This window comes from Geotrypetes seraphini, chromosome 7 (genome assembly GCF_902459505.1).
Source record: "Geotrypetes seraphini chromosome 7, aGeoSer1.1, whole genome shotgun sequence".
Taxonomy (NCBI): domain Eukaryota; kingdom Metazoa; phylum Chordata; class Amphibia; order Gymnophiona; family Dermophiidae; genus Geotrypetes; species Geotrypetes seraphini.
The window spans coordinates 24,483,644-24,509,977 of NC_047090.1; the positions used below are offsets into that span (position 1 = coordinate 24,483,644).

At 43.6% G+C, this 26,334-nt stretch overlaps 1 protein-coding gene across 10 annotated transcripts in view; it reads left to right on the top strand.

Annotated features, from left to right (window-relative positions):
- The window catches only part of C7H12orf75 (chromosome 7 C12orf75 homolog), a 71,242-nt gene that overhangs the window by 4,509 nt on the left and 40,399 nt on the right, over window positions 1-26,334 (top strand). For 6 of the 10 annotated variants that reach the window (XR_004540026.1, XR_004540028.1, XR_004540029.1 and 3 more), the window contains one exon: window positions 10,261-10,285. The exons of 1 other annotated variant lie outside the window; for it this stretch is intronic. Coding sequence is in view for 3 of the 9 variants with exons in the window: in XM_033950866.1 (XP_033806757.1) it covers window positions 10,261-10,285 (25 nt within the window). In the remaining 6 variants the exon portion in view is untranslated. The remainder of the gene's footprint in view (window positions 1-10,260; window positions 10,286-26,334) is intronic. 3 more of the 10 variants (XR_004540027.1, XR_004540025.1, XR_004540030.1) reach the window with 1 other exon arrangement.

Below are 26,334 nucleotides of genomic sequence, written 5' to 3' on the forward strand. Positions count from 1 at the left end.
CTTCAAAAATTGCTCCCTGCAGTTGTGACCTCACAAGACATTCTATGGAAGATTATGGGATCTTTTCCAGATAAGCCCCGCCAAAAAGTTAACCCCCGCCACCCAAAAAAAATTATAAAAAAGAGGTGCGATCTGTAGAAAGTAAAGTGGGGGGGTTCCCCCCCACGCCCCCCCCCGTCGGAGCCTTTAAAAAAATTGGCGACAGTTTATCCTATTTTTTTATAATGTTAAGTTTCATATCCTCTTTTTTATAATCTTTTTTGGGTGCTCCGGCTTTACTTGGGAACCCCCCACTTTACTTTATACACATCGCGCCGCGTTGTGGGGCCGTCGTGCTGAGAACTTCACTGGTTAAGGTTGCGTGCGCTGGCAAAAGGTGGCGGGGCTTAACTTTCGGCGCGTCCACTTTTTCCATTAGTGGCGGGGCTTATCTGGAAAAGATCCAGTTTATGCATGATAGTGCTGCAATATCATGAGCACATTGGTGGAACAAGGGGTTGTTGTGATCTTCAGAGCTCAAATGGAAGAGCAGCCCTAGTGGTTAGAATAGTATGCCCCAGTAGTGTAACTGGGCCAGAATTGTGCCCAGTTCAACATGCCCCCTGACATGCCTGCCCTTCACGCTGCACTGCAGCCAAGAGGAGATGATAGAGGGAAGCAGTTCTGGCAACCCAGCGTCCCGAGGAGTGGCCTAGTGGTAGAGCAGCTGCCTTTACACCCAGTGGTTGTAAGATCAAATCCCAGGGCTGCTCCTTGTGAGCTTAGGCAAGTTATCTAATCCACCTATTGCCCCAGGTACAAAATGATTGCTTGTATACATGTGAACCACTTTGAGTGTGGTTGTGCACCTGCAAAAAAGGACAGGTCCCAATCCCTTCCTTTTGTGCCCTATTTGGCCACATTGCTCACATAACATAACAATAATAATAATAACTTATTTTTATATACCGCCTAACCAGCAGTTCATCGCGGTTTACACAATAGGTACTCAGCATTAAAACTATTCACTTGTATACCATAACTACTTCGCAGTTCAGTGCAGTTAAGAAAATAATAAGATACTGTACATTCACAGTGAATTATAATCCCAATTTTTTTAAAAAAATTATCAAATAAGTATGGTTTTAACAGTTTGGGTATGAATTGGAACTTAATATCAAATTACCCAAATTCTTGTCCCATACACCTACCTGATAAGATAGAATCGTTTGTACACACAAGTTTTTACAGAGGGAAAGGTGAATAACCTTAAATCCCAGATGGGGTGCTTTCTATTGACAAATTTTAAATATAATTAGGCATGAGACCATTCAGTGTATTCTCGCCTCTATTGGCAACCATTGCAATATCTGAAAATATTTTGTATGGTATGGTCCTTCTGTATCCCAAGGGGTCAGGGTTCAAATTTCACCTTTCCCACTAATACTTCTTGTAACCTTGGGCAAGTCTGTTCATTCTCCATTTCTTGTGTACAAACTGATCTCTTTAAGCATTTCATCTGAGTCGGGGAGAGTGGGGGAGGCTTACTAAATAAGGCCCTTGTAACTAACCCCCCTCTTCTATGAAACTGCGATAGCAGTTTTTAGTGCGGTGAGCCGCGCTGAATGGCCTGCGCTGCTCCCGACGCTCACAGAGTTCCTATGAGTGCCGGGAGCAGCACGGGCCATTCAGTTTAATAGAAGAAGGGGTATGTGGGAAGCAGGGCTGTGGAGTCAGTAGATAAATGTTCCAACTCCGACTCCAGGTACCCGAAATTTCCTCTGACTCCCAACTCCTCGACTCCGACTCCATAGCACTGGTTAATTTTCAGATCGTTAAAATGGAATGTCAAGTTGAGAGAAATGAGCATTTTCGACACCCACCTTCTTTTTGCTTTTAATCAAGGTTCTAAGGCCGCAGAAGCTGCTCGCAACATTTGTGCTGTGTATATAGTGGGTGCTATAGCTGAAAGAATCGCTCGTGATTGGTATGCCAAGTTCAAAAATGGAGTCGGTAGATAAATGTTCCGACTCCAACTCCTCAGTTTTTTGTACTTCTGACTCCGACTCCAGGTACCCGAAATTTACTCCGACTCCTCAACTCCGACTCCGATTCCACAGCCCTGGTGGGAAAGGGAAGATACTCACTGTATTTTAAACTCAACATTTTTATTTTTTGTTGTCCCTTTAAAAAGATATTGAATCTACAAAGACTTCAGATTGCATGTTAAGGAATTCATATTCCTGATCTTAATAGCAGTAGTAAAGCTTTTCACCAACTTGGCCTTTGACATGTTTTAATGACTAGCAGCTGGTAGGACGTCTTGTCAAGCTTTAATGTTTCATGGTGTTCTTTCTCATTTTTAGCTTTGGCTGAGTTACTGTGTCTGGCTAGATTTAGGGCATGCTTCCAGTCATAGTTAAGGCTGACTGTTTAAAATTTAGAACGTAAGAACATACAAATTGTCCCACATTGAGTCAGACCAAAGGTCCTGTTTCCAACAGTGGCTAGTCCAGGTCACAAGCACTTGGCAGAATCCCAAAAGGTAGATCAATTGCCTTAGACACATCCAGCGGAATGTGTGAAACATCCATTCATTAATTTGGACACTGTCACACCAACAGGCCATATTATATTTATTTATTTTCCCTGGGGCTCTTTTCCCTGGAAAAACGGAGACTTAAGAGGGGACATGATAGAAACTTACAAGATCATAAAGGGTATAGAGAAGGTAGAGAGGGACAGACTCTTCAGACTGGTGGAGGAAACAAGAACAAGAGGGCACTCAAGAAAATTGAAGGGAGACAGATTCAGAACGAATGCTAGGAAGTTCTTCGTCATGCAGAGGGTGGTGGACACCTGGAATGCGCTTCCAGAGGAGGTGGTAGAGCAGAGTACGATTTTGGGTTTCAAGAAGGGGTTGGACAAGTTCCTGAAGAAAAGGGGATCCATGGGTAGAGTTAGAGGGGTACTACATAGGACAAAATGTCTTAAATAAAGGATCACTTACAGGTCACTGATCTGGGGGACCACCGCGGGAGCAGACTGCTGGACGCGATGGACCTGTGGTCTGACTCAGCAGAGGCGATGCTTATTTCATTAGTTTTCTGCTGAGTTCCCCAAAGAGCTCAGAACGGGTTACAGCTTAACATATTAACATACATAATATGTGTAATGGGTTACAATTTGTCATCCCTATGAAACGTGGCGTTTATCCAAACTTTACCTAAACAAAAGATCTAGTGCCATATATATTTATACATTTCTTTTTACCCAGATGGCATTAGGCAAGGGAATTTAGGTGAAGTGATGCTAATATCGTCCTCCGTCCTTTGCAAATCAGGCTTTTGAAAGGGATTCAATATGGAGATGTCAGTGGCCTCCCTTATTTTTAAAGTTGGAGCTTAACAGCTTCATATCCCCTAGAAAGTAATCGTACAGTTTGAGTTATCTTCTGCCTTCAGACTGGTAGATCACTTTTTATGATCAAAAACTGAATGTCAATGTACCAAAATGGTAGAGCCGTTGCATGTCAGACAGTTTGTCTTAGGGATTCCCACTGTTGCCTATTTTAATATCTTGAGCTCTTTGGGTAGGAATACTATCCCCCTCCCTCCCCATTTTACAAAGCCGTGCTAGCAACTGCCATGCTGCTCAGTTAATGGTATTCTAAACTAGTATGGTGTGCTTTAACCATCATCTGTATTCCCTCTGAGTTCACTATAAGCTGGAACATTCATTGTCTTTTGATAACCTTGCTCTCTGTATTACAGCTCCCCGTGACATGCATGAGTTTTTGACGTTGTAAATCGCCTTGATCCTTTATAGGCATAGAGCGATCCACAAGTCCTAGATTAGATTTCCTCAACTCCATCTTCGTAATGGTTTATGGACATTTTTTTAAAAAAAATTTAGCTACACCAGTAGCTCTTACTCCTTTGGCAATGCATTCCAGGGCTTAATTCTGTGTTGAGTGAAAAAGGTTTAAAAATATTAACCCCCTCTTTTACTAAGGTGTGCTATGCTTTATAGCGTGCGGTAAATATTAGCGCGCGCTAAACGCTAACGCGTGCATGTTATCCTATGGACACGTTGGCAGTTAGCGCATGCGTTGATTTAGCGCACGCTAAAACGCTTAGTGCACCTTAGTAAAAGAGGGCCTAAATATGATTACTGTATTATGTTCTTTAGAAACTTTGGATATGACTATCTTCTTCCATTAACTAGGAGACCTTTGACATTAGGCAAACCCATGGAAAAGAACCCAAGTGATATTTTATTGCTAATTTTATTAATCATTACTGTGATGGGGTAGAATTGCTATCACAAATGCAAAGCACCCCACTTCAGAGTGTCACATATAAGAAAGGAGGGTAAAGGGTCTCAGAAACCCGCTTGATTAAACACATAAATATGTAATATCAAAGCTAAATGGGTTGGAGTCTTAATCATTGACCCTTATCGCCACCTCCTGCTTAATGTTTTCCTTAAATCTTACTGTTACTAATTTATTATATAATCAACTTTTAATAAGGCATTATCACAGTAAGTTTTATCACTTATCTTTAATGTGCAGAGTTACTAGCCTGCCTCGATGGGACCTGTTTCGCCATACAAAGGCTTTGGCAAGGGTTCTAAAGGAGCTATTTTGAAGCATCCTTCCTCATTTAGGGGCTAGGTTTTAACTGCGAAGCAAGCTCATTTGCATGTTGAGTCTAGTTGGCATAGATCTCACCCCAAGAGAAACAGGAGCTTGCAGATAAGACCCGGAGCCCAGCAAGACAAGTTAGGGAGAGCTCCTGGCAACAGGAACTCTTATGAGCGAACCTTGGGAAGGGAGGGAAATACATGCTGGCACCTGCTTAACCTCCAGTAAGCGCAGACTTGAATTGACCGGTGACTTCAATTGTCCATGAGGACCAAGGTACCGAGTGACCAATGGTGACTGGAAGATCAAGTGACCGGAGGTGACCAGAAGATACCCAAGTGACAAGACGTGACCAGTGGTGACCAGAAGAGTCCTGAGTGACTGGTGGTGACCGGAAGAAGCCTAAGAGACTAGTGGTGACTGGATAGTGACTGGAAGTCCTGAGTGATCAGTGGTGACCGGAAGAGTCCCAAGCGACCAGTAGTGACTGGAAGAGACCAGAAAGAGAAAAACCAGAGATGTTAGTGACCAGTCGGTTGTCTCTGATAACAGCAATAAAGTGACCGCTTGACAATTACAAAAAAAAATTCTTCCCTCCCTCTCCCTTTCTGTCTGTTATAATAATTCTTTGCTCAGATTCGAACCAGCAAGGAGAGCATAAGAAAAGTCAGTTGAAGATGCTAATTAGGTCAGACATGCCTATCTAATTGTCCTCTTTTTCCACAGAGAAGGGGCCCCATTTTATGTAGTGAGTTTATGCTGTAAATTTCCCATATTAGGGGGGGATATTTTCTTGTAAAAGGAAATTCTAATAGCCTGATCAATTTAAGGAGTTAGGCTTCTAAATTGGCTTCTTTGAAAATTTGCCTAGGGTTGAATGTTTAACTTGATGATCAAAATTTCACATGAGTCCTTACTATCTATAAAAAGTATGTGGACTGAACACTCATTGTGAAAATATTCAACAAGTATCTAACAAGTACCCGCTTTTTCTTCTTCTATAAAGCTGGGTTATAGAGACACCTCAAAGAAGATAAGTGTGGCATTTTTTTAATATCTTATTGTAAATTTAAAGCATTTTGGAGAAATTGCCTCTATGAAGTTTGGAGAGTAAAAAATATTAAGATAATTAAGAATACTACCCTTAGTGGAGTTTTCCTGGACCGAGGATGTGTCTTCTTCTTCAAATCTTCATTTGAAGTTTCATTGTCCCCGGTTTTGATTGGCTTTTTTCATTCTGAGCGACACTGAGGTCCTTTTCTCCACTTTTAGTGGTCATGTTGAGTCTCCCTCCCGGGCTTTTCTGTATTGAACGTAGTAAACATTTATTGATACTGCTAGGTGCCATTTACAGAATCAGGCTCTTTGTGCCTCAGTTTAGTAAAAGGGCCTCAAAACATTAGCTCAGTGTCTCGCAAACTTTTTCTGCTATGGCGCACTAAGGCCGTCTTTTACAAAGGCGTGCTAAGCGTTTTAGGACAGTGTTTTTCAACCTTTTTACACCCGTGGACCGGCAGAAATAAAATAATTATTTTGTGGACCGGCAAATTACTAGGACTAAAATTTAAAAACCCCGTTTACGCCCCATCTCCGCGAGCTCGGTCCCCGCAAACCATCTGATCCCATCTGCACAAGCCGCAGATTTTATATTGATTTTATATTGAACGTATTTTATTAAAGTATAAAAAGAAACAATATTCTGAACAATTGTGATTTTATAAATACAAATATACAGAGCAAGGACCAACAAAACCCCTGTCTCCCCTCCCCATTTATCCCCTCTACTATCAAGAAAACTGAACAAGCCAAGTTATTATAGAATGCTACATAGAAATATCATGCTAACAGAATACTGCAGTCCCCAGTTATGTCTCTAGCAGGATATACATTTCAAATAAGATCTATTCTAATGACAAAATAGAAATAAAATTATTTTTTTCTACCTTTTGTTGTCTCTGGTTTCTGCTTTCATCTTCTTTTCACTCTTTTCCTTCCAGCGTCTGCCCTATCTCTTCAATCCAGCATCTGCGCGTTCCATCCAATATCTGCCCTCTCCCCCTTCCATATGTATCTGACTTCTTTCTATGCCCCTCTCCCCTGTCCATCCAGCCTGTGCCTCCTCTCTCCTTTTTACATCATTCATTCCAGCTTCACTGCCTTCTTCATTTTTATCTCTTTTACACCAGATCTAGCATCTTTATCCCTCTCTCATTTCTCTGCTGACCCCCTTTCCAGCATCAATGTCTCTCTACTTTCTCATTCCTCTCTCTCCCCTTTCCCTCATCTGATCTCTCCATTCCACACTGACCCCCTTCCCCTCCTGTAATCTCCCTGCCAGCTGTTTCCTTCCTTTTTTCTTTCTCCCTTCCCTCCTCCCTCTATCCAACATTAACTCTCTTCCCATCCCTTTCCCTCCTCCCCTCCCAGCAGCATCTCTACTTCTTCTCCCTTCCCTCCTCCCTCTATCCAACATTAACTCTCTTCCCATCCCTTCCCTCCTCCCCTCCCAGCAGCATCTCTCCTTCTAACTCCCTCCAAGTCCAGTAACAGCTATCCCTTTATCCAGCAGCTTCCCAGCCTCCTACAGTGGCTTCCTCCCCTTCCAGCAGCTCTCAGTACTTGCCTACAGGAAGCTGCCGGTAAATCACTGCCCTGGCAAGTAGGAGAGCTGGTGGGAGGGGAGACAGCCACTGTGAAGGCTCCCCAGGATCTTGCTCGCACATCTGACCATCTCCTTCCACCTGCACCTGTATCTGCAGCTCTCTCCATTCTACTTGCAACTTCTCCGCGGCCCTCTTCAGCAACTCGGCAGGGGCGGCGATCAAGACAGGCTGCCAACGTCGGGATCTTCACTCTCTGAGTCCCGCCTATTTTGTTTCAACTTCCTGTTTCCTAACAGGCGAGACTCACAGAGGGAAGGCCCCAACGTCGGCAGCCTGTCTTGATCGCCTGAGGCTGGGAGGAACAGCAGTCGGCAGGAACCGCAGTCGGCAGGAAATTTAACTGCCGAATTGATCTCGCCGGCCCTCCGTGGACCGGCAGAAATATTCTGCGGACCGGCGGTTGAAGAACAGTGTTTTAGGATAACATGCATGCATTAGCATTTAGCCTGTGTTTAGCACAAGCTAAAAAGCTTAGCGCACCTTTTTAAAAGAGGGGGTAAGCTTTCTTTTGATGTTACAATTCTTTTTTGGATAAAGCACACTAAGCTCAGGCCAGGGCCACATCTAAAGGGCCTCTGAGCATGTGCGGATGTCGACTGGTGATGTCACATGCATGTGCGTGACGTCATCACGCTGACGTCTGCGCACGCTCAAAGGCCCTGTAGATGCGGCCCTCAGCTCAGGGGCCTTCCAAAACCTGGACAGATTGCTGGGTTTTGAAAATCCCTCCATGAGAGGGACAGAGAGGAGGAGAGGCACTGGCGCAGAGTGACACGTCTCTTTCCCGGCACACCTGGAATCTCGTTGCAGCATGCAACTGTGCGTGGCACACAGTTTGAGTTACATTACATTAGCTCTTTCAAGCCTTAACGAAAATAGGAGGATAAGTCAGTAAATAAAATGACTTTAAACACATCAAAACTGTTAACATTCATTTATTTACTCTCCCTCCTATTATAATCCATTGGTTATCTAGGAATATACATTTTGCTTCCTATTTCTAGGGGTTACCATGATAATAAGCTTCATTAATTTAACATAGTGAGGTTCCTGCAGAGATCTCTGAACGCTAAAGTTCATATCTCTGCTTCCAGGAAACAGGATACAATAGCCCGCTTCTCTCTTTAAATTTTCATAAGAAGTGACTCATTCTATGTGTGACCATAGCGTTACTCCAAGTATTTATTTATTTATTTTTTCTCTCCTCGGTTTATATCTCCGCATCCAGTTTGTGGTGAAACCCTGTTCTAAGCCCCTTTGTCTTTCTGGTGACTGAAGCGTATGAAGCTGAGATGCAGTGAGATTTACATGTCAGCACAAGTCTCCTTTCTCGCAAGCAATTTGATGTCAACTGCATCTCTAAAGCTGATGAGGCAGACACATAGGGCACTGCCAAGACCTTGATGAATCAGACCTGCATGTGTCTTGCTAGTGGATTCTACAGCATGAAGCTTTTGTTAAGGTGGAGGTCTTGGATAAACTGTGGTATTTTCTTGTTCAGATGTATTCACACAAAACCTTACTAAACCAGTACACTTCCCCTTCCCCATTCGCGGTTTCCACACTCGTGTTTCACAAACGCGTGATTTTTGGGGGGGGGAACCTATATTTTTTCATGTTCCCGCCTCTCTCCAGCCTTCCTCCCGGCATCCCGGCCTTACCTGGTAGTCTAGCAGGCTTTTGGGGCAGGCGCGATCTTCCTACGCATCTGCCCCGTGTAGATCGCCAATAGGAAATGGCTGCTATGAGCTCCTGCCGTAGTCTCGAGAGACTACAGGAACTCACGGCAGTCATTTCCTATTCCTATTGGTTGGCCCGGAACTTCCACTCCGATGTCAGAATTGACGTTGGGGGGGGGGGAAGAAGAAGACTTGTAGGCCTGGCGCTTGTGCAGTGCAGTCGCTGCACGCACCTTGATGTTGCTGGGTCAGGGAAGCAGGGTGTGTGAGGGCAGGAGAAGCAGGGTGGCTTGGCTTTTCGGGGGGCAGGGGAAGAAAGCTGCGTTGGGGAAGCAGGATGGCTTGGCTTGTCAGGGGCAGGGGAAGCAGGGTGGCTTGGCTTGTTGGGGGCAGGGGTAGCAGGGTGCGTTGGGGAAAAAGGGTGGATTGGCTTGTTGGGGGCAGGGGTAGCAGGGTGCGTTGGGGAAAAAGGGTGGATTGGCTTGTTGGGGGCAGGGGAAGCAGAGTGCGTTGGGGAAGCAGGGTGGCTTGGCCTGTCGTGGAGCAGGGAAAGCAGGGTTGATTGGTTTGGCTTGTCGGGGACAGGGGAAGCAGGGTGCGTAGGGGAAGCTGGGTGGCTTGGCTTGTCGGGGGCAGAGGAACCAGGGTGCATTGGGAAAGCAGGGTGGCTTGGCTAGGGTGTGTCAGGGAAGCAGGGTGACTTGTCTTGGGGGGGGGCAGGGGAAGCAGGCTGCGTCGGGGAAGCAGAGTGGCTTGGGGTGGGGCAGGGAGAGAGAAAGAAAGAGAAAGAAATGAAAGAGAGGATGCACTGTCAGAAGGAAGTGCAATCAGAGACTCATGAAATCACCAGATAACAAAGGTAGGAAAAATTATTTTATTTTAAATCTAGTGATCAAAATGTGTCACTTTTGAGAATTTATATCTGCTTTCTATATTTTGCGCTATATTTAATGGGATCCGGAGGATCCGGGATCTGAGGGGGGGGGGGGGGAATGGATCTGGGGATCCTGTCCCGTTTTGAGGAAAAAAAATTAATGGTCACGTTATGCATTCCCAACCCTATATTTCATGTCTGTCTGTTCTGAGCAGGGACTGTCTATAAATGTCAAAATGTACAGCGCTGTGTACACATTTCAGCACTATGTAACTAATAAGTAGTAGTAGCAGCAGCAAGTCCATGATCAAGCTGGCTGTCAAACAGAAAGGATCGTTATAACGTGCAGAACTGTTATGTGGTATTCTAAAGTCACCTTTTCAAATTTTGTAAACTCTTCCCGTCTTTTCATTATAGGTTCTTCAGGGTCAGCTAAAGGTGGGTAAGTAATTTACATAATACATCCATTTTCAGTTTTTTTTTGTCGAGTATATTACTGAGTTTGCCGTTTTATCAGCCTAGAAAACCTAAAAATAAACCATGCTCCTAAATGTTGTCACTTAGAAGTGATGTCAATACTTGCGGTAAAGCGCATTAGTGACCATAAACAGCGTGCGTCATAAATAAACTGTTAACTACACCTATTTTCGTGGCGTTAAACACAAACGTGCTAAACACGCATTAGAGCCGCGCTACGCGTTTCATTAGGTCGTGCAGTAACTATTTTATGGGCTACCCCTACACCACACCTCTGGAACATCCCTATCTCTGCCCATATGCATGTTATACATTAGCGCGGGGATTGTCACGCGCTAATACGCGATTTAGCACACAGACCACCTAACGCAGCCATTAACGCGCACTAATGTCCTAACGCACCTTAGTAGAAGGAACCCTTAATCTGTATCGCAAACTGTGTACCACGGAGGAGTCCAGGTGTGCCCTGAGATGCTGGCGAGGAGGAGAGGTGCCAGTGCTGGCTGACTGCTTACAGGACGTGCCTCTCGTGGCGAGAGGCACATCCTGTAGTCAGCCAGCCGGTGCCTACGCCTCTCCTCCTCGCCGGCGCCTCTGCTTCCTCTCCTCTCCTTCTACAGCACCCCCCTCACCGGCGGTAATAGGAGGCTCAGGGCCGCAGCTAGACATCGACATGATGATGTCATGCATGTACATGTCAGCGTTGTCATCACAGAGAAGTCTTCCGGGTCAGGCCATGTGCAGCATGCAAGAGCTGCTGCCCGTGTTCCTGCAACAAGTGCCGCTGAAGGCTGGAAGGAGGTAACTGGGATCCCTCGTTGACCCTGAAGGCTTCCCTCCGACGTCAGCTCTGAAATTAGAGGGAAGCCTTTCTGGGTCGGCTTTGGCAGAGGGGCACGGGCAGGAATGAGGGCATGGGAACCCTGGCAGCAGTGACCATTAAGGAGGAAGGGGGCTGGAGACCCACGTACAGCTGTGTACCCCCAACAAGTGGCTCCCGTACCCCAAAGGGTACATGTACCATGTGTTGAGAAACTGTGGACTAAGGGGAATGGAATTTGATACCACCTTTCTGCGTTTATAGTTAAAGTGGTTTAAATATTAAATACAGGTTCATGTTTTGTTCATGAAGCAAAGGAGGGGTAAGTGACTTGCCCAGAGTCACAAGGGGTGGAAACCGAGCCCAGTTTCCCAGGTTCTCAGGCTGCTGCATTAACTGCTAGGCTATTCCTCCAGTCCATCAAGCCCAGTATCCTCTTTTCAAAAGTGGCCAATCCAGGTACAAGTGCATGGCAGGCTCACCCCAAAAAAGTAGATTCTGTGCTTCTTCCCCCCCCCCGAATAAGCATTGACTCTCCAAGTGTACATTAATAATAATTTATAGAATTTTCCTCTCAGAACTTGTCCATCCATGTCTCTTTAGATATGCTAATGTCTTCTTTTAATGTGTCCTCTGGCAATGAATTCCAGGCTTAATTATGTTGAGTGACAACATAGGCCCTCTTTTACTAAGGCGTTCTAAGCGTTTTAGCGCGCGTTTAGCGTGCGCTAACCGTTAACGTGTCCATAGGATAACATGCACCCGTTAGCATTTAGTGCATGATTAGCGCATAGTAATATTTACCGTGTGCTGAAAAGCACAGCGCACCTTAGTAAAAGAGGGGGATAGTTTATCCTATTTCTTTTAAATGTACCACCTAGTAGGTTGTTCAAAATGCAGTAGCACAGGTAATCTGAGGTAAAATGACAGGTAAAATGAGCAACATTTACTGATGATCCCCTCACTCAAAATTATTAATACACGGCGGCAATTCATTTTTTCTGTCACAGCCCCTCAAACATGGAACTCACTCCCTATTTATTTAAGGGAAGAACGCAACTTGGGATAGATTTAAGAGCAAATTAAAAAGCTTTCTTTTTAAGGATGCATTCGATAATTAGTAAGCCAGTCTAGTGGCCTTATTTTAATTGCACTTTATAGCTTCTCTGAAGTATATTGATCTTTCCTTTCCTTTTGTTTTTTCCTTGAATGTCTTACTTACTATCAAACAATTTGTATTTCCTTTCCCTACCTTTCCTTGTGTTTTAATGGGTTTGTAATGTTAGTTTATAATTAGTCTTGCAAGACTTAGTTTTTCTCATTTGTTGTATTGTTTCCTAAATTTTGTAATTTTACTAATATGTACATCGCTTAGAATTCTGATTAAGCGATCAATCAAATCCTTATTAAACCTAAACCTAAAACCTGAGGGAAAAGATTTGATTACGCAACTCCATTGGCGGCCAGTAAAATATCGGATTGTTTGCAAAGTCCTTGTGTTGATTTTCAAAGTAACACATTGCGGGATTCCTCACTATCGGACTCGGGTGTTTAACGTGTACCAACCATTTAGACCCTTGAGGTCAGAGGGGATGTTGAAGTTGGCTAGTGAAGGGCTCGTACACTATGAGAAAATGAGAGCTTCAATCATTTATTTATTTATTTTATTTTATTTCTTCCATTTGTGCGTCGCACATACCTATACAAGCTCCAGGCGACATTACAGAGGAAGGGGTTAGAAGAGGGTAGGAAGGTCTATGGAGGGCAGGAAGGAGTGGAGAGGAGAGAAGCATGTCAAATATTTCATAGTAATTCCTAACTTCACAGATAGGAGCACCATCTATGTAAATGATCTCGAAATGAATTAAAGGAATTTATGTAAAAAGGAATAGAAGGGAGGAACCCTTAAACAATAGAATTCAGTTAATAAAATAAAAAGAATGGGGGTAAAAACAATGGAATAAAATTTAAAATAATTCATAAACTGGAAGAAAATATTGAAAACCAAAATCAAATAATCATCTCAGTAGCAGGGGTGCTTTTATGGAATAATTTGACTGGACCACTTCTTCTATGAAACTGCGCTAGCAGTTTGTAGCGCTGAGAGCCGAGCTGAGTGGCCCATGCTGCTCCCGACGCTCATAGGAATTCTATGAGCGTTGGGAGCAGCGCGGGACATTCAGCATGGCTCGCCACGCTAAAAACTGGTAGCACAGTTTAATAGAAGAGGGCCTTAGGCTGCTATCAGACATTCAAAAATTTAAAAGGGTATTGAAAACAACTTTATTTATGGAGGCTTTTTCCTGAATTTTATCTAACGATTGTAATCCTGGAGAACTTTGTTGTAGTGTTATTTGTGATTGTGTATGGACCTTGTGAACTGCTTATGTTTAAGCGGGGTATAAGTTTTTAAAGAAATAAGTTTTAAAGAAATAAATAAATAGTAATCGCATGACACCTACTCTAGACCAGTGGTTCCCAACCCTGTCCTGGAGGTCCACCATGCCAATCAGGTTTTCAGGATAGCCCTAATGAATATGCATGGAGTAGATTTGCATGCCTGTCATTTCCACTATATGCAAATTTATCTCATGCATATTCATTAGGGCTAGCCTGAAAATCCGATTGGCCTGGTGGACCTCCAGGACAAGGTTGGGACCCACTGCTCTAGACCAGTGTCTCTCAAACCTTTTGAGCTCTGGCACACTAAATGGAGCAAATGTTTTTCATGGCACATTATAATTGAATTTATAAAATTGCAAAACCAACAAAAAATTTAATTTGAGAGTTATTTATTAAAATTCTTTAAGCTATGTATGGGTAGTTGTAACAATGGTGAAACTAAATTATATAGAATAGAATTGCTAATCAATGCAATGGATATGCTTGTTTGTGAGTGCAAATTAGCTCAAAACGCAGCTCGATAGTCGACAAGCAAACACGCATTTCATCATCCACCATCTGCAGTCGTTCTCTTTTTTTCGATTTAGGGCTCCTTTTACTAAGCCGCGTTACTAAGCATGCTAAATTTCCGCATGCGCTAGACGCTAACGCCAGCATTGAGCTGGCATTAGTTCTAGTCGTGTAGCGCGGGTTTAGCGCATGCTAAAATGCTGCGTGCACTAAAAACACTAACGCAGCTTAGTTAAAGGAGCCCTTAGTTTCTGTCAGAGCTGAAAATTCAAGTTCGCAGACTTAAGAAGATCCAAGCGGCAACAAAGCCTTGATTGCTTTGTTGCTCAAGTTGGGATAACTATTGCATAAAAAATAAAGCTAAAATAACTTGCCGTTAGTTTTCATGGACCAGTCACGTCAAAGAATGATGCTTGTCTCATGGTTGTATCCTTACGCACACGGACGCTCATAACGTTGAAAAAGTGGCAGTGCCTACCACTATTCACTTCCCCTTCAAATATGGAATTTCGGTCTTAAAGGTTCCATGGTCATTCTGGTTTTTAAAAAAAGAACCTTTATTCTGTTTGACTGAATGCCTTGTAACGGTGGTCTCCAACCTTTTTCACATAAAGTGCCGCAATATGAATACTAGAAAGCTCTAAGATAGCCACCAAAAGATTTCAAACTTACAAATACTACTAAAATTAGATCGGCTTCCCAGCCTCATTTCACTGTCTTCTGGCGCCACACTGCAGCTCGAGTTCTCAAGCAAAGTTCTGGGCATCATCATTGACTCTACACACTTTCCTTCAACAACCACCTCAACTCCTTGGTAAAAAAAAAAAATGCTTTTTTAGCCTTCACATGCTGAGGAAAGTGAGATCCTGCTTCCACCAAAACAATTTTGCTGTCCTTGTACAATCCATCATCCTTTCCAGATTGGACTATTGTAACTCCATCTACTTAAGTCTAACTAAGAAAAGCCTTCAAAGACTTCAGCGGATTCAGCGGCTAAGATAATCTTCGCAAAAAGTAAATTTGACCATGTCCAAACTTCACTGGCTTCCAGTAAGCTCCAGGGTTCACTTTAAATGCGCCTGCCTAACTTTTAAGATCCTACACGACATCCTTCCTCCCCTAATTCCACTATCTTGGAATTCCTCGAGTCCTGATACCACCAGATCCACCCAAAAATTCAAACTATCCTTCCCTCATTAAAAGGCGTCTTCCATGCAGGAAAATTAGGGACATCTCTTTCCTTCAGAATCACAGAGCTCTGGAATAACCTTACCCCACTTCGGAATCTGGGCATTTTCAGGATTTGAAGAGCATTTCAGTCAACTGAGGGCTACAGTGGAGGACTTGTGTTGGAGACAACTGCCTTGGAACATACAATGGTTTGATCCATCACATGTTTTTCAGAAAACATGGGGATTAAGTGAAGCAAATCTTTTATTCAGTCTGCATATTTATGTATCTAGGTGACAGGATTGTCTGCTTCCTGTATTTCTAGAATGTGGCATCTCTTTATCTAGCTGATAAATGACTGGAAAAATTTCAGGAAGCCATTTTGTGTTTGAACGTCAGCATTATTTGGTTTAGCTCCTGGATATCTTTCTTCCCTGTTTAAAGTACAGAATGCAGTGTTATCACAAGTGAGAACAACTTCTCGAAGGACACTAATTCTTCCCCTCCTGTGCTGGGATGGGGCTCCTGAGGCGGGCCAGTTAGGCCGAAACACGCACGGGTTGCAATGGTGGCCATGTCCTCTTTAGAAAATCAATGGGGGGGGGTAATTTTATAAGAGGGTGCTTATAAAAATTGTCAAAGGAAACATTTTTTTGGCAATTTGGAACCCCTGTATACAGTCTCTTAATCCAGGAATGAGGAGTCTCATTTTAAATAATTTGCAAATATGATGTTTGGGGAGCTGGGTATGTTAGCATTACTAACATTTTCAGATGTGACATGGACAAGAGGTCATAGCCTGAAACTGAGCGGCAGCAGGTTCAGGACTAACATCGGAAAATTCTGTTTCGTACAACGAGTGGTGGGCACTTGGAATGCTCTCCCGGAAGAGGTTGTGATGGAGACTACTGTTCTGGGTTTCAAACGCAAGTTGGATTCATACCTTCTTGCTAATCATATTGAGGGATATGGGAAAACCGGGTCTCCATAAAGGAGTACCTAAATGGGCCTCCGCGTGTGCGGATCACCGGACTAGATGGACCTAGGTCTGATCCGGAGAAGGCATTTCTTATGTTCTTATGTTCTTAACCCTAACAGGATTACCCAAATAAATAATATGTTTATAGGCTCCTTTTACAAAAGCACGCTAGCCGCTACTGCCTCCTTTTAAGCAGGTGGTAATTTTTCGGCTAGCACGTGCTAATCTTGTGCGTGCGCTAAAAGTGCTAGCGCACCTTAGTAAAAGGAGCCCTATGTATCCATAAGAACATAAGCAGTGCCTCCGCCGGGTCAGACCATAGGTCCATCCTGCCCAGCAGTCCGCTCCCGCGGCAGCCCAACAGGTCACGACCTGTCTGAATCACCAGAAGGGGCCCCCTTGCCACCTTGGTTCCTCATTGAAATCCTATCTTCCCATCGAAGTCCTAACCCTCCGGTCTTGCACATGCACGACCTGGTTGGCTCTCTATACTTATTACCTGGTTAGCTTCTATACTTGTGTTACATCCCAGCTCCTCCCTCAGTATCCCACGATCCCTTTATCCCTCAGGAATCCGTCCAATCCCTGTTTGAATCCCTGTACTGTACTCTGCCTGATCACTTCCTCCGGTAGCGCATTCCAAGTGTCCACGACCCTCTGGGTGAAGAAAAACTTCCTTGCGTTTGTTTTGAACCTATCTCCCTTCAGTTTCTCCGACTGTCCCCTCGTACCTGTTGTCCCCCTCAGTCTGAAGAATCTGTCCCTATCCACCCTCTCTATGCCCCTCATGATCTTTGAAGTCTGTCTGATACAAGAGATTTCATGAACGAACATTTGCTTTTCAAGCAGGAAAAATGAATGCCTGGTTGAGCTCCCTTATTCCTTCAGTTGATTCTTATTACTCTTTTAGGAAGTTATTAAAAACTAAATTATTTGAAAAAATATAATTTGAATTCTTGCATGCTTTGTTAAATCTTTACTGGTTTTAAATTTTTATTGCACTGTGATGTTCAGTTTTTTCTTTTATGTAAATCGCCCAGAACTTATGGTTGGGCAGTATATAAAAATAAAGTTTATTATTATTATTACTATGAACATCAAGTTCACCTTTTACTAAGGTGCGCTAGCGTTTTTAGCACACGCACAAAATTACCACGCGGTACACTTCTAGAATAACGCCAGCTCGATGCTGGCGTTAAGGTCTAGCGCGCGGGGCAATTTAGCGCATGCTATTCTGCGCATTAAGGCCCTAACGCACCTTGATAAAAGGAGCCCTTAGTGTTATATATGATAATAAGGAGCTATAAGATACAGTGTATGAAAGTGTGGCTATCAGTTATATGACTTTGAAACAAGAAAGAAGATTATTAAAATGAGAAAAAAGATTGCTTGAAAGGAGATTATTTAAATAAAAGGAGATTAATCAAATGAAATAACATATTGAAAGCATCAAAAAAATAGAATAATCGGAGGGGGAGGTTTGCATGCCAATGACTGTAACTGGAGCTAATGCACTTATACAGAAAGTGTTTCTCTTTGAATGAGATATACAGCGATGCCTTGGAATCCAAACTTAATCCGTTCCAGAACCCCGTTTGAGTTCCAAAATGTTCGAGTTCCAAGACAATTTTTCCCATTGAAAATAATGGAAACTGGATCAATCTGTTCCTGGGTCCCACAAACTCAAATTTTAACAGTAAATACACTGGATTTTAGGGGCAGAAGCACACACACACAATGTGCAGGGTGTTCGGATTCCAAAGCAGAGTTTGGATTCTGGGGCAAAATTTACTACAAAAAAAAGTTCGGATTCCAAAACGTTCGAGTTCTGGGGCGTTCGGATTCCAAGGTACCACTATATATTGCTCCAAATTTCTGAGGGTTTTCCTATCCTTGAGATATCTATATTAAGAATCAGATCAGTTTATGAGGATATGCTGGAGGATATATGACTACAGAAACATAACACTGTGGGTTTTCCTGTGGGTTTATTGTTGATTTGAGAGCTGGAAAAATTCTTACGCATTTTGGGTCAGATTCTTTATATGGCACCTAGGACCAGGTGCCTAGAAAAATGGCGGCGGCCTGTTGAGTTCCGTACGGAACTTAATTTTTTTAAAGAGATTAACTGGCATGACTATTGGATCACGCCATTAAAAGCAGATTCAAAAATATAATTAAAATGAATTTTAGTTCCATGTGGAACTCAACAGGACGCCTAACCGCCCCACCATGTAGGCACCAGTAAGCGCCTAACGGTGCCTAGTAGTGCTTAATGCCTAAGCAGGTGTAGTTAAGGGCAGAAAGTAGGCATGGAAAGGCTTAGGCCGCTGCTAGATGCCTACAATGTAGGCGATGAAAACCCATGCGTACATTGCGGGTACCTACTGACACCTAATTACATTTAGGCCTTCTTTTACAAAGATGCACTAAGTATTTTAGCACGGATTTAGCGTGCGCTAACCGCTAACGCGTCCATAGGATAACATGCACGTGTTAGTGTTTAGCGCATGCTAATATTTAGAGTGCGCTAAAAAGCTTAGCAAATCTTTGTAAAAGAGGGGGGTTAAATGCCAGTAAGGGATGATTCTATAAATGGTGCTTAGATTAGATTGATGTAATGAAGACACCATTATATTAGGTTCCTGCTCTTCTAGGTGCCATTTATAAAATCAGGCCCTTTTTCTCTCTTTTTTTTGTTCCTATGAGAAAACCTACTTTTTGAGGGCGATCAATAGACTGAACTCAATGTCATGGGTGCCATGGTCGACAAAAGAAAGGCAAAGCCGATGTCACAATACAACACAAGGGATTTGATTGAAAGTTCCTATGGGAAGACCCAACTAGGATCCTGGTTTTCGGCAGAACACTGCCTTCCTCAGGGGACATACCAGACTGATAACAGGATATTACAGTGGTGTTTCTTTCAGGTATTTTTAGGAACGTACGAAAGAAGTGCAGACAGCCAAACTTCTAAAGAGATTTGTCGAAGAACTCACAGTGAGAACCGATAGTGTTCGGTATAAAAAGCCAGTATTCTACTTAAATGGCTCGACAGGGAGGCGCCGGACTACTATCTCTGGCGGTGCCGGATGATTACTCTCCTGATGTGGGAACGACGGGATGTGCTAGATTTTTCCTCTCTCCCTGGATGCTCTTTTCAGCGCACTTGGGACTTGGGAGTCCTTTTCGACCACCATGACTCCCTTGGCTCGTAGCCACTTGCTTAACTGTTGATATCTTTTTCTATATTGTTGTGTTCCTTTTCTGTATGCCTAACTAATACTGTAATACAATTCATTCTAGGGGTTATACTTGGAAGAAGAACCGGGGGTGGAGTGGGTAGGGGTGGGTGTTTTGGGGGAGGGTTGTCGGATGTTGTGGGTTCATTTGATATAACTTGAGCTTGTTTTTGATACCTTTTTGTGCTGATGCTTGTTTTCTCTGTTGAGCTCGATAAAATATATTTGAACGTAAAAAAAGCCAGTGCGTGTGCATTGAGTATATATATATATATATAATGGAAGTAAAGGGCGTGATGAAGAGAACTTCTCAGAGCAGAGCTTTGCCTTTCTTTTGTTTTACTTCTCGCTGTGCTGGGCAAAGGAAGACTCTTTCTCCGTCGCATGGGTGCCATGGTCGGCGTGATCTAACCCAGTCCCTAATGCAGTGAACACAGTTATGATGACTGGAGGCTGAAAACAGGATGTGGGATCTTGGGTTTAGGATAAGTGAATTGCAAACTGTGTGCCGCAGCAGATCCAGGTGTGCCCGACGAGATGCTGGTAAGGAGGAGAGGCGCTGATGCGGGCTGACTGCTTATAGGACGTGCCTCTCACCGCGAGAGGCACGTCCTGTAGGCAGTCAGCCGGCACTCGCGACTCTTCTCCATGCTGGTGTCTCTCCTCCTCTTCTTGCACCTCCCTTCCTCCAGGATCCCACACCGAAGTGACGGGTTCAGGGTCGCGGCCAGATGGGACTCTGCGGACGTCGATGTGATGGCGTCGCTCATATGCATGACCTTATTGCATTGACATCCGCGCACTTCCAGGTGCCTTCTGGCCAGGGCACTGGGTTTAGTGTGCCTTCTGGCTGAAAAATTTGCAGGACATTGGTTTTGAGTATGGAATGATTCATACTGTATATAGCTGTGTTCAAGGCTGGGTCTGAGTCATTCAAATTACTTTGAGCTGTGAAGCTATGAATAGATGTTTTTTTTGCAGAGCTGTCTTGAATGTAAGGTTCATCAAGTTTATTTTCACCTGGAGAAAACTATTTGGTCTAAACAGTTTGATCATTCTATCTTTATGCACATTGTCAGAAGCAATTTCATTATAGTTGAAACTCATTAACCTGGAAGAAAAACAGTTTCCCATCATTGTTTTGATAGAAACGTGTCGGAATTCTTACGCTGTTGTTTGCCGTTTAATCTGCAAATTGGTTCTCAATGGCAATCTTTCACAGCAGTTTGCATTTCTTCTTATATAATACCCACAATGTGGCAATTGCTGGGTTCTGGTGAATAGGAACAACTCATTTTAATGCAGCATTTGAGATGAAGTATTATGAAGAGGTTGTACCATTGGGAGCTGGGAGACACTGTCGGGTTGTGAGTTCAAAGCCCTCCACGTAAGAATGTTGAAAAGTGTTGTTTTATGAAGCATATGGTACACTATGGCCTAGATTCACTAACCTTGCGATCTGCGTCCGATCCATGGGCGATTGGAGGCAGGCCGACCGATTCACCAACCATCTGCATGCAGATGGGGGCGATCGGAGGCATGCCCCAAACCAACTGCATGAATCGCTGATTGAGTAGGGGAGAGCCCTGACAGTAGTGACAGGAGAAGCAGCCTCCTGTCACTACTGTCAGGGCTTCTGCTGGCTTTTAAATTTTTTTATAAATTGGGACGCCCCCTTTTCTATATATTCTGAAAAAGCGCATTGCCAGCCCATGGTTTTAAAGGGCAGGTTAAAATCACGGGCTTGCACTGCGGGGAAGGGCAGGAGAGTCGGGGCAGAGAGCAGGAGAGCAAGGTTTTTGCACAAGCGACTGGTCCTCACCAGTTGCTTATTTTTGGATCGGCCAATCAGTCGGTGTGCCAGAAAAATGTTTAGTGAATCGCGTCCTTCCTATTTTGCATGCCATTTCCCTTCATTTGCATGCACGAATCGGATCGGAGGAGAGGAAAATTGGGTCACAAAGGGGTCGCAAACCAGTTTGCTTAGTGAATCTAGCCCTATAAGTTGTTAGGTGCCATCAACTCGTGTTCGAGTCCTAACGACTTGATGAATTGTCGATCTACAAAAGAAATCGGTTTTGTGCTAGTCCGGAAAAGCAAAGAATATGTCCAAAAACCCCTAATAAACTGTGGAGAACTCTAGTGCAAATGGGAATGCCCGAACACATCTCAGCTGATAGCCTATATGAAAATCAAGAAGCTGCAGCGAGAACTGAATACTGCAACACCGATTGGTTTCCAATAAAACATGGCGTCAGGCAAGGATGCATCTTGTCATCTTACACAATAAGACTGTTAAATTAAAAGTCTTTACTGGTGATTGTTGCAGATTTCATGCAACTAATATAATATTTTGATTATTTTATGCTGTACTATTTTTAGTGTGTTTTAATCTTGAATGTGTATGTTGTGATGGTAAACCTGTCAAGAATTTTTCAGATCTAGCGGGTAAGAAATTTCATATATAAATAAATGACTGGCTGTGGGGGGCAATTCTATGATGGGGTGCTAGAAATAGGCATCTGGAAAGCATGCAGTAGGGCCCAGATTCTATAAAACAGTGGTTCCCAACCCTGTCCTGGAGGACCACTAGGCCAGTCGGTTTTTCAGGATAGCCCTAATGAATATGCATGAGAGAGATCTGCATATAAATGAAGGTGCCTAAGCATGCAAATCTGCTCCTTGCGTATTCATTAGGGCTATCCTGAAAACCTGACTGCCCTGGTGGTCCTCCAGGACAGGGTTGGGAACCACTGCTATAAAAGACGCCTAAAATTACACATCTAGATTGGCGCGCCTAGCCTATCTAGGCATCTAACAATTATTTAATTAGCTTATTTGGCACTGATAAGCTTAATTTGCTCAATAATTGTCTTAAATTAAAATTAATTGGGTGGTAGGCACCCACCACTTTCAGATAGATGCCTAGTCCGAGGTGCCTACCAGAAAGTGAGTGTGGTTAAGGGCGGGATTGTGGGTGTGTTTTGCACTTAGGCACCAAAATTGGACTTAGGGCGCCAGTATTTAGGTCAAGAAAACCCTAAACTAAACTAAAACTTAATTTTATAGACTGGGTCTGCAACCAAAAAAGGTGCTTGACTCGGTTTACAATAATGTAAGTATACTACATAAATATGGAAGAAGAATGTAATCTAGAATGGTTTAGGGTCTCTTTTACAAAGCCGCATTAGCAGCTGCCGCGCCCTGAAGCCATTTAAATCTCTATGGGCTTCGGGGCTGTTACTGTAGCGGCCCGCGCTAAACACCTTCATAAAAGAGGCCCTTAGTTTCCAAAGTGTTTAGTAAACAAGAAAGTTATCAGAGCTTTCTGAAATGAAACGAAGGGGCCCAGGGCAGGATTAATTCTTCAAGGGCCCCTAGGCACACAAGTACACTGGGCCTACTAGCCCCGTCCTGCTGAGATTCAGCTAATAGAACCCTGGACTGCCATATGTTTAGGGCTGGGCTTCAGGGAACTGGAGTCAGACATTCCAGACTTCAGGGTTAGTCAGAGCCTCTTGTGAAACTGTTTACTGTTATCATCGAAGCCATGTTGCTGCGCCGGGCAGCAGAAAGGACCTGCTATGTGTCACACTGGAGAAAGTAATGATGCAAACTGAGTCGTAGTACAAGGTTGAGGTTAGGGATGAAGAAGTTCGGCAGGCAAGTAAGATCGGCAACACGGGACCCCAAGCGATGCTGCTGCTTGGTTAAAGCTACCCTCTGACACGAACCGCCCAGGTGGAAACAGGAAGCTGCATCAGAGGAGAAGCTTTGGGTTGAGCACTGGGCCCCCCCCTCCCCGCCTGCGTTGCTGATCTTAGTTTCCCGGGGGCTCATTGCCATTTAAAAAAACTGCTGAGTCATCTGTTACTTGTTTCTTTAGCGGGCCCCCCTGACAAGTTCGGGCCCTCGGCACGTGCCTCTTGGGCCTACTCATTAATCCGGCCTTCAAGGGGCCTAGATTTCTAAGTGAAAGTGGCTGAATCTCTTACATAAGAAGATAAGAAATGCCTTCACCGAATCAGATCTTAGGTCCATCTAGTCCAGCGACCCGCACACGCGGAGGCTAAGCTAGGTGCTCCCTGATGAAGACCCTGTTCTACCCGTATCCCTCAATGTGATTTGCAAGAAGGTGTGCATCTAACTTGCCCTTGAATCCAATCTAAAGGAACCAAAGTAATGCCAAAGAGAATTTTAAATGCAATACAAACGCACTTAAATTGAATTCTAAGATACACTGGAAGCCAATGTAATTCTTTGAGCAATGGGATTATGTGATCGAATTTACTCTTACCACAAATGAGCTTGGCAGCGGTGCTCTGTATCAATTGAAGTCTCTGCAGACTGACCTTTGAGAGACCCAGGTACATTGAGTTGCAATAATCCAATCTTGACAAGATAATTGACTGAACCAATACAGAGAAATGTTGCTGATGAAAGAGTGCTCTCACTCTTCTCAGGATATGGAGGCTAAAGAAACACTGTTTAACAAGAGAATTTAGCTGATCCTTAAATGTAAGAGATGAATCAATAACAATACCCAATATTAATATAAATAGGCATAAATAGGGGGCATCTAAGGTTTTGAGGCCTTCCAGAACTGCTAGTTGCGATTCTATAAACGGTGCCTAATTCATGATTGACATGTGCTATGCACCACGTTCCTCGGTGCCTATATTTTAGGCACCATTTATAGAATCGGGGCTTAGATACCTTCTTTTATAGTAATTCGTGATGACATTGTCCAGGATGGGAGGTACAGATCTTTCATGATCATTTTTAGTGTTTTCTTTTTGGGGCAGGATCTTGTAAATTGTTCCTGAGTGTTTGTCTAGCTTTGTTGATCTGCCACTCAATGCAGGTAACCCCCCCACCCCCACCCCAATCTTTGTGTGAGTCAGTTATGTTTTACTTTAGGGTACCTTGGTTACTGCTTTTCTTTAGCTGAGATCAAATTCTATTCTTGGAACACTAAGAAGGCATTTTTCAGAGTTGAAGAAATGGGTTTTTCTGTGTAACAGGTTGTACACTGTCAGAACTCATTGTACATTGTAATCCTTTATTGATTTGTTGTGAGAATGGGAATGGCTTATTTTCACGTTGAAACCTGGGGGAGGCCCTTTTTATTGCAGTTAATTCCTCCCTCAATTGAGCCAAGACATGGGGGAAGCCACTGCTTGCCATATATTGCTAGCATGGAATATTGCTACACCTTGGGTTTTAGCCAGGTACTAGTGACCTGGATTGGCCACCGTGAGAACGGGCTACTGGGCTTGATGGACCATTGGTTTAACCCAGTAAGGCTATTCTTATGTTCTTATTTTTCAAAGCAGAGTGTTAGAGACAGATAGCGTAAGCTCTAAGACTCCAAATGGATTGCCTCAAGATTAAAGTACCACAGTTATTTTGATTATTAGGTCTGACATAGAGCAGTTACATTAGAAGAGAAAAATCAAGAGTGTCGCCTAACTGAAAACAAATTCGCTATGACTATATACGAGATCTTGATCCTGGGGTGGGTGGGCTGAGGGGAAGGGGGAGGTGCAGGCTTTTTAGTGTCCAGGCCCTGTAGAACTTGTCTGGGCTGACGCAAATCTGCTTTCTGTGAATGCCAACGGGAAAGCGTAGCAGAGGTTTTCAGCAGTTCAAAAGCAAATGAAATGATACAGTTCAAGAGACTGAGGAGCAGAAAGCAAAAGAGAGCTACAAAGCTTGTTCTGTTAAAGACAAGAAGGAGGAAGCTGATAGAGAGTAGAAATCTGGGCGGGTGAAAGCTAATCCATAGCCTAAAAGTTCAAATGTAGAGAAAAGAAACTATAAATCACTCGATGGTATGGAGATCTGTTTGCGGTCGTAGCGCACCATGGGGTAGAGCAGCGTATCGCATAAAGTGTGCCTCTTGCGATTTCAGGTGTGCCGTGACATACTGGGGAGGAGAGAAGCACTGGCTGACTGCCTACAGGATGTGCCTCTCGCTGCGAGAGGCACGTCCTGTAGGCAATCAGCCGACGCCTCTCCTCTCCGGCCCTCTTACCTGCTGGTACCCCCCCCCCACACTGTTTTCGAAGTATTTAGGCAGCTAATTCGTAAAAAATTCTATTATGCACTATTTTGATCATTTTAGTATCTCTAATTATTGGCTTTTAACTTTTTTTAGATCTATTCAACTTCTTTTATTGCGTTTTTTAAAAAACTATTGTAAACCGCACAGAACTTTACGGTCTTGCATTATTATTTTTATTACTAGCGGCTCAGGGCCCGTCTGGAGGGCCTTTGTGCATGCACAGACATCGACATGATGATGTCATGCATGTGCGTGATGTCATAACGGCGATGGCCGTGCACTTCCGGAGGCCTCGCGCCGTGGCCTCTACGTTTAGTGTGCCGCAGTTTGCGGGACACTGGGGGAGAGGGTGGGTTCTGGGGAGCTGCATAGGGCCAATGTTTCTCGGGAAAGTTAACAAAACCTCCTGAAGTGTTTACTTTGAAATGAATAATGTAACTTGCCAAGTTTACTGCAAGCTGTATTTTTTCCCATTTTGGCTGATAATGAGCAGTTCTTCTGCATGCTTCACAGCTCATATTTTAACACGATCTGTGGTTAAAAAAAACATCTTGTATTACGTTGTGTTTTGGACAAATAATGCAGCTTAGGAAACAGGGCCCTAAGTTTGTATGTGAAGTAAGGGTGGTTGAAATGATTAACTGAGGTCACAAGATGCTCTAATGACCAGGTCACTTCTCTAGTCCAGCAATCTCAGGATTACTTTTGCCTTTTTGTTCTTTGCTGAGGGGAAGGCCATTGCAGCAAGGATGTACACAGACATTTGGAATTCTTCCTGATTTTGTATTTTTGGATGACACATATAAACATCTGCTCTATTTTG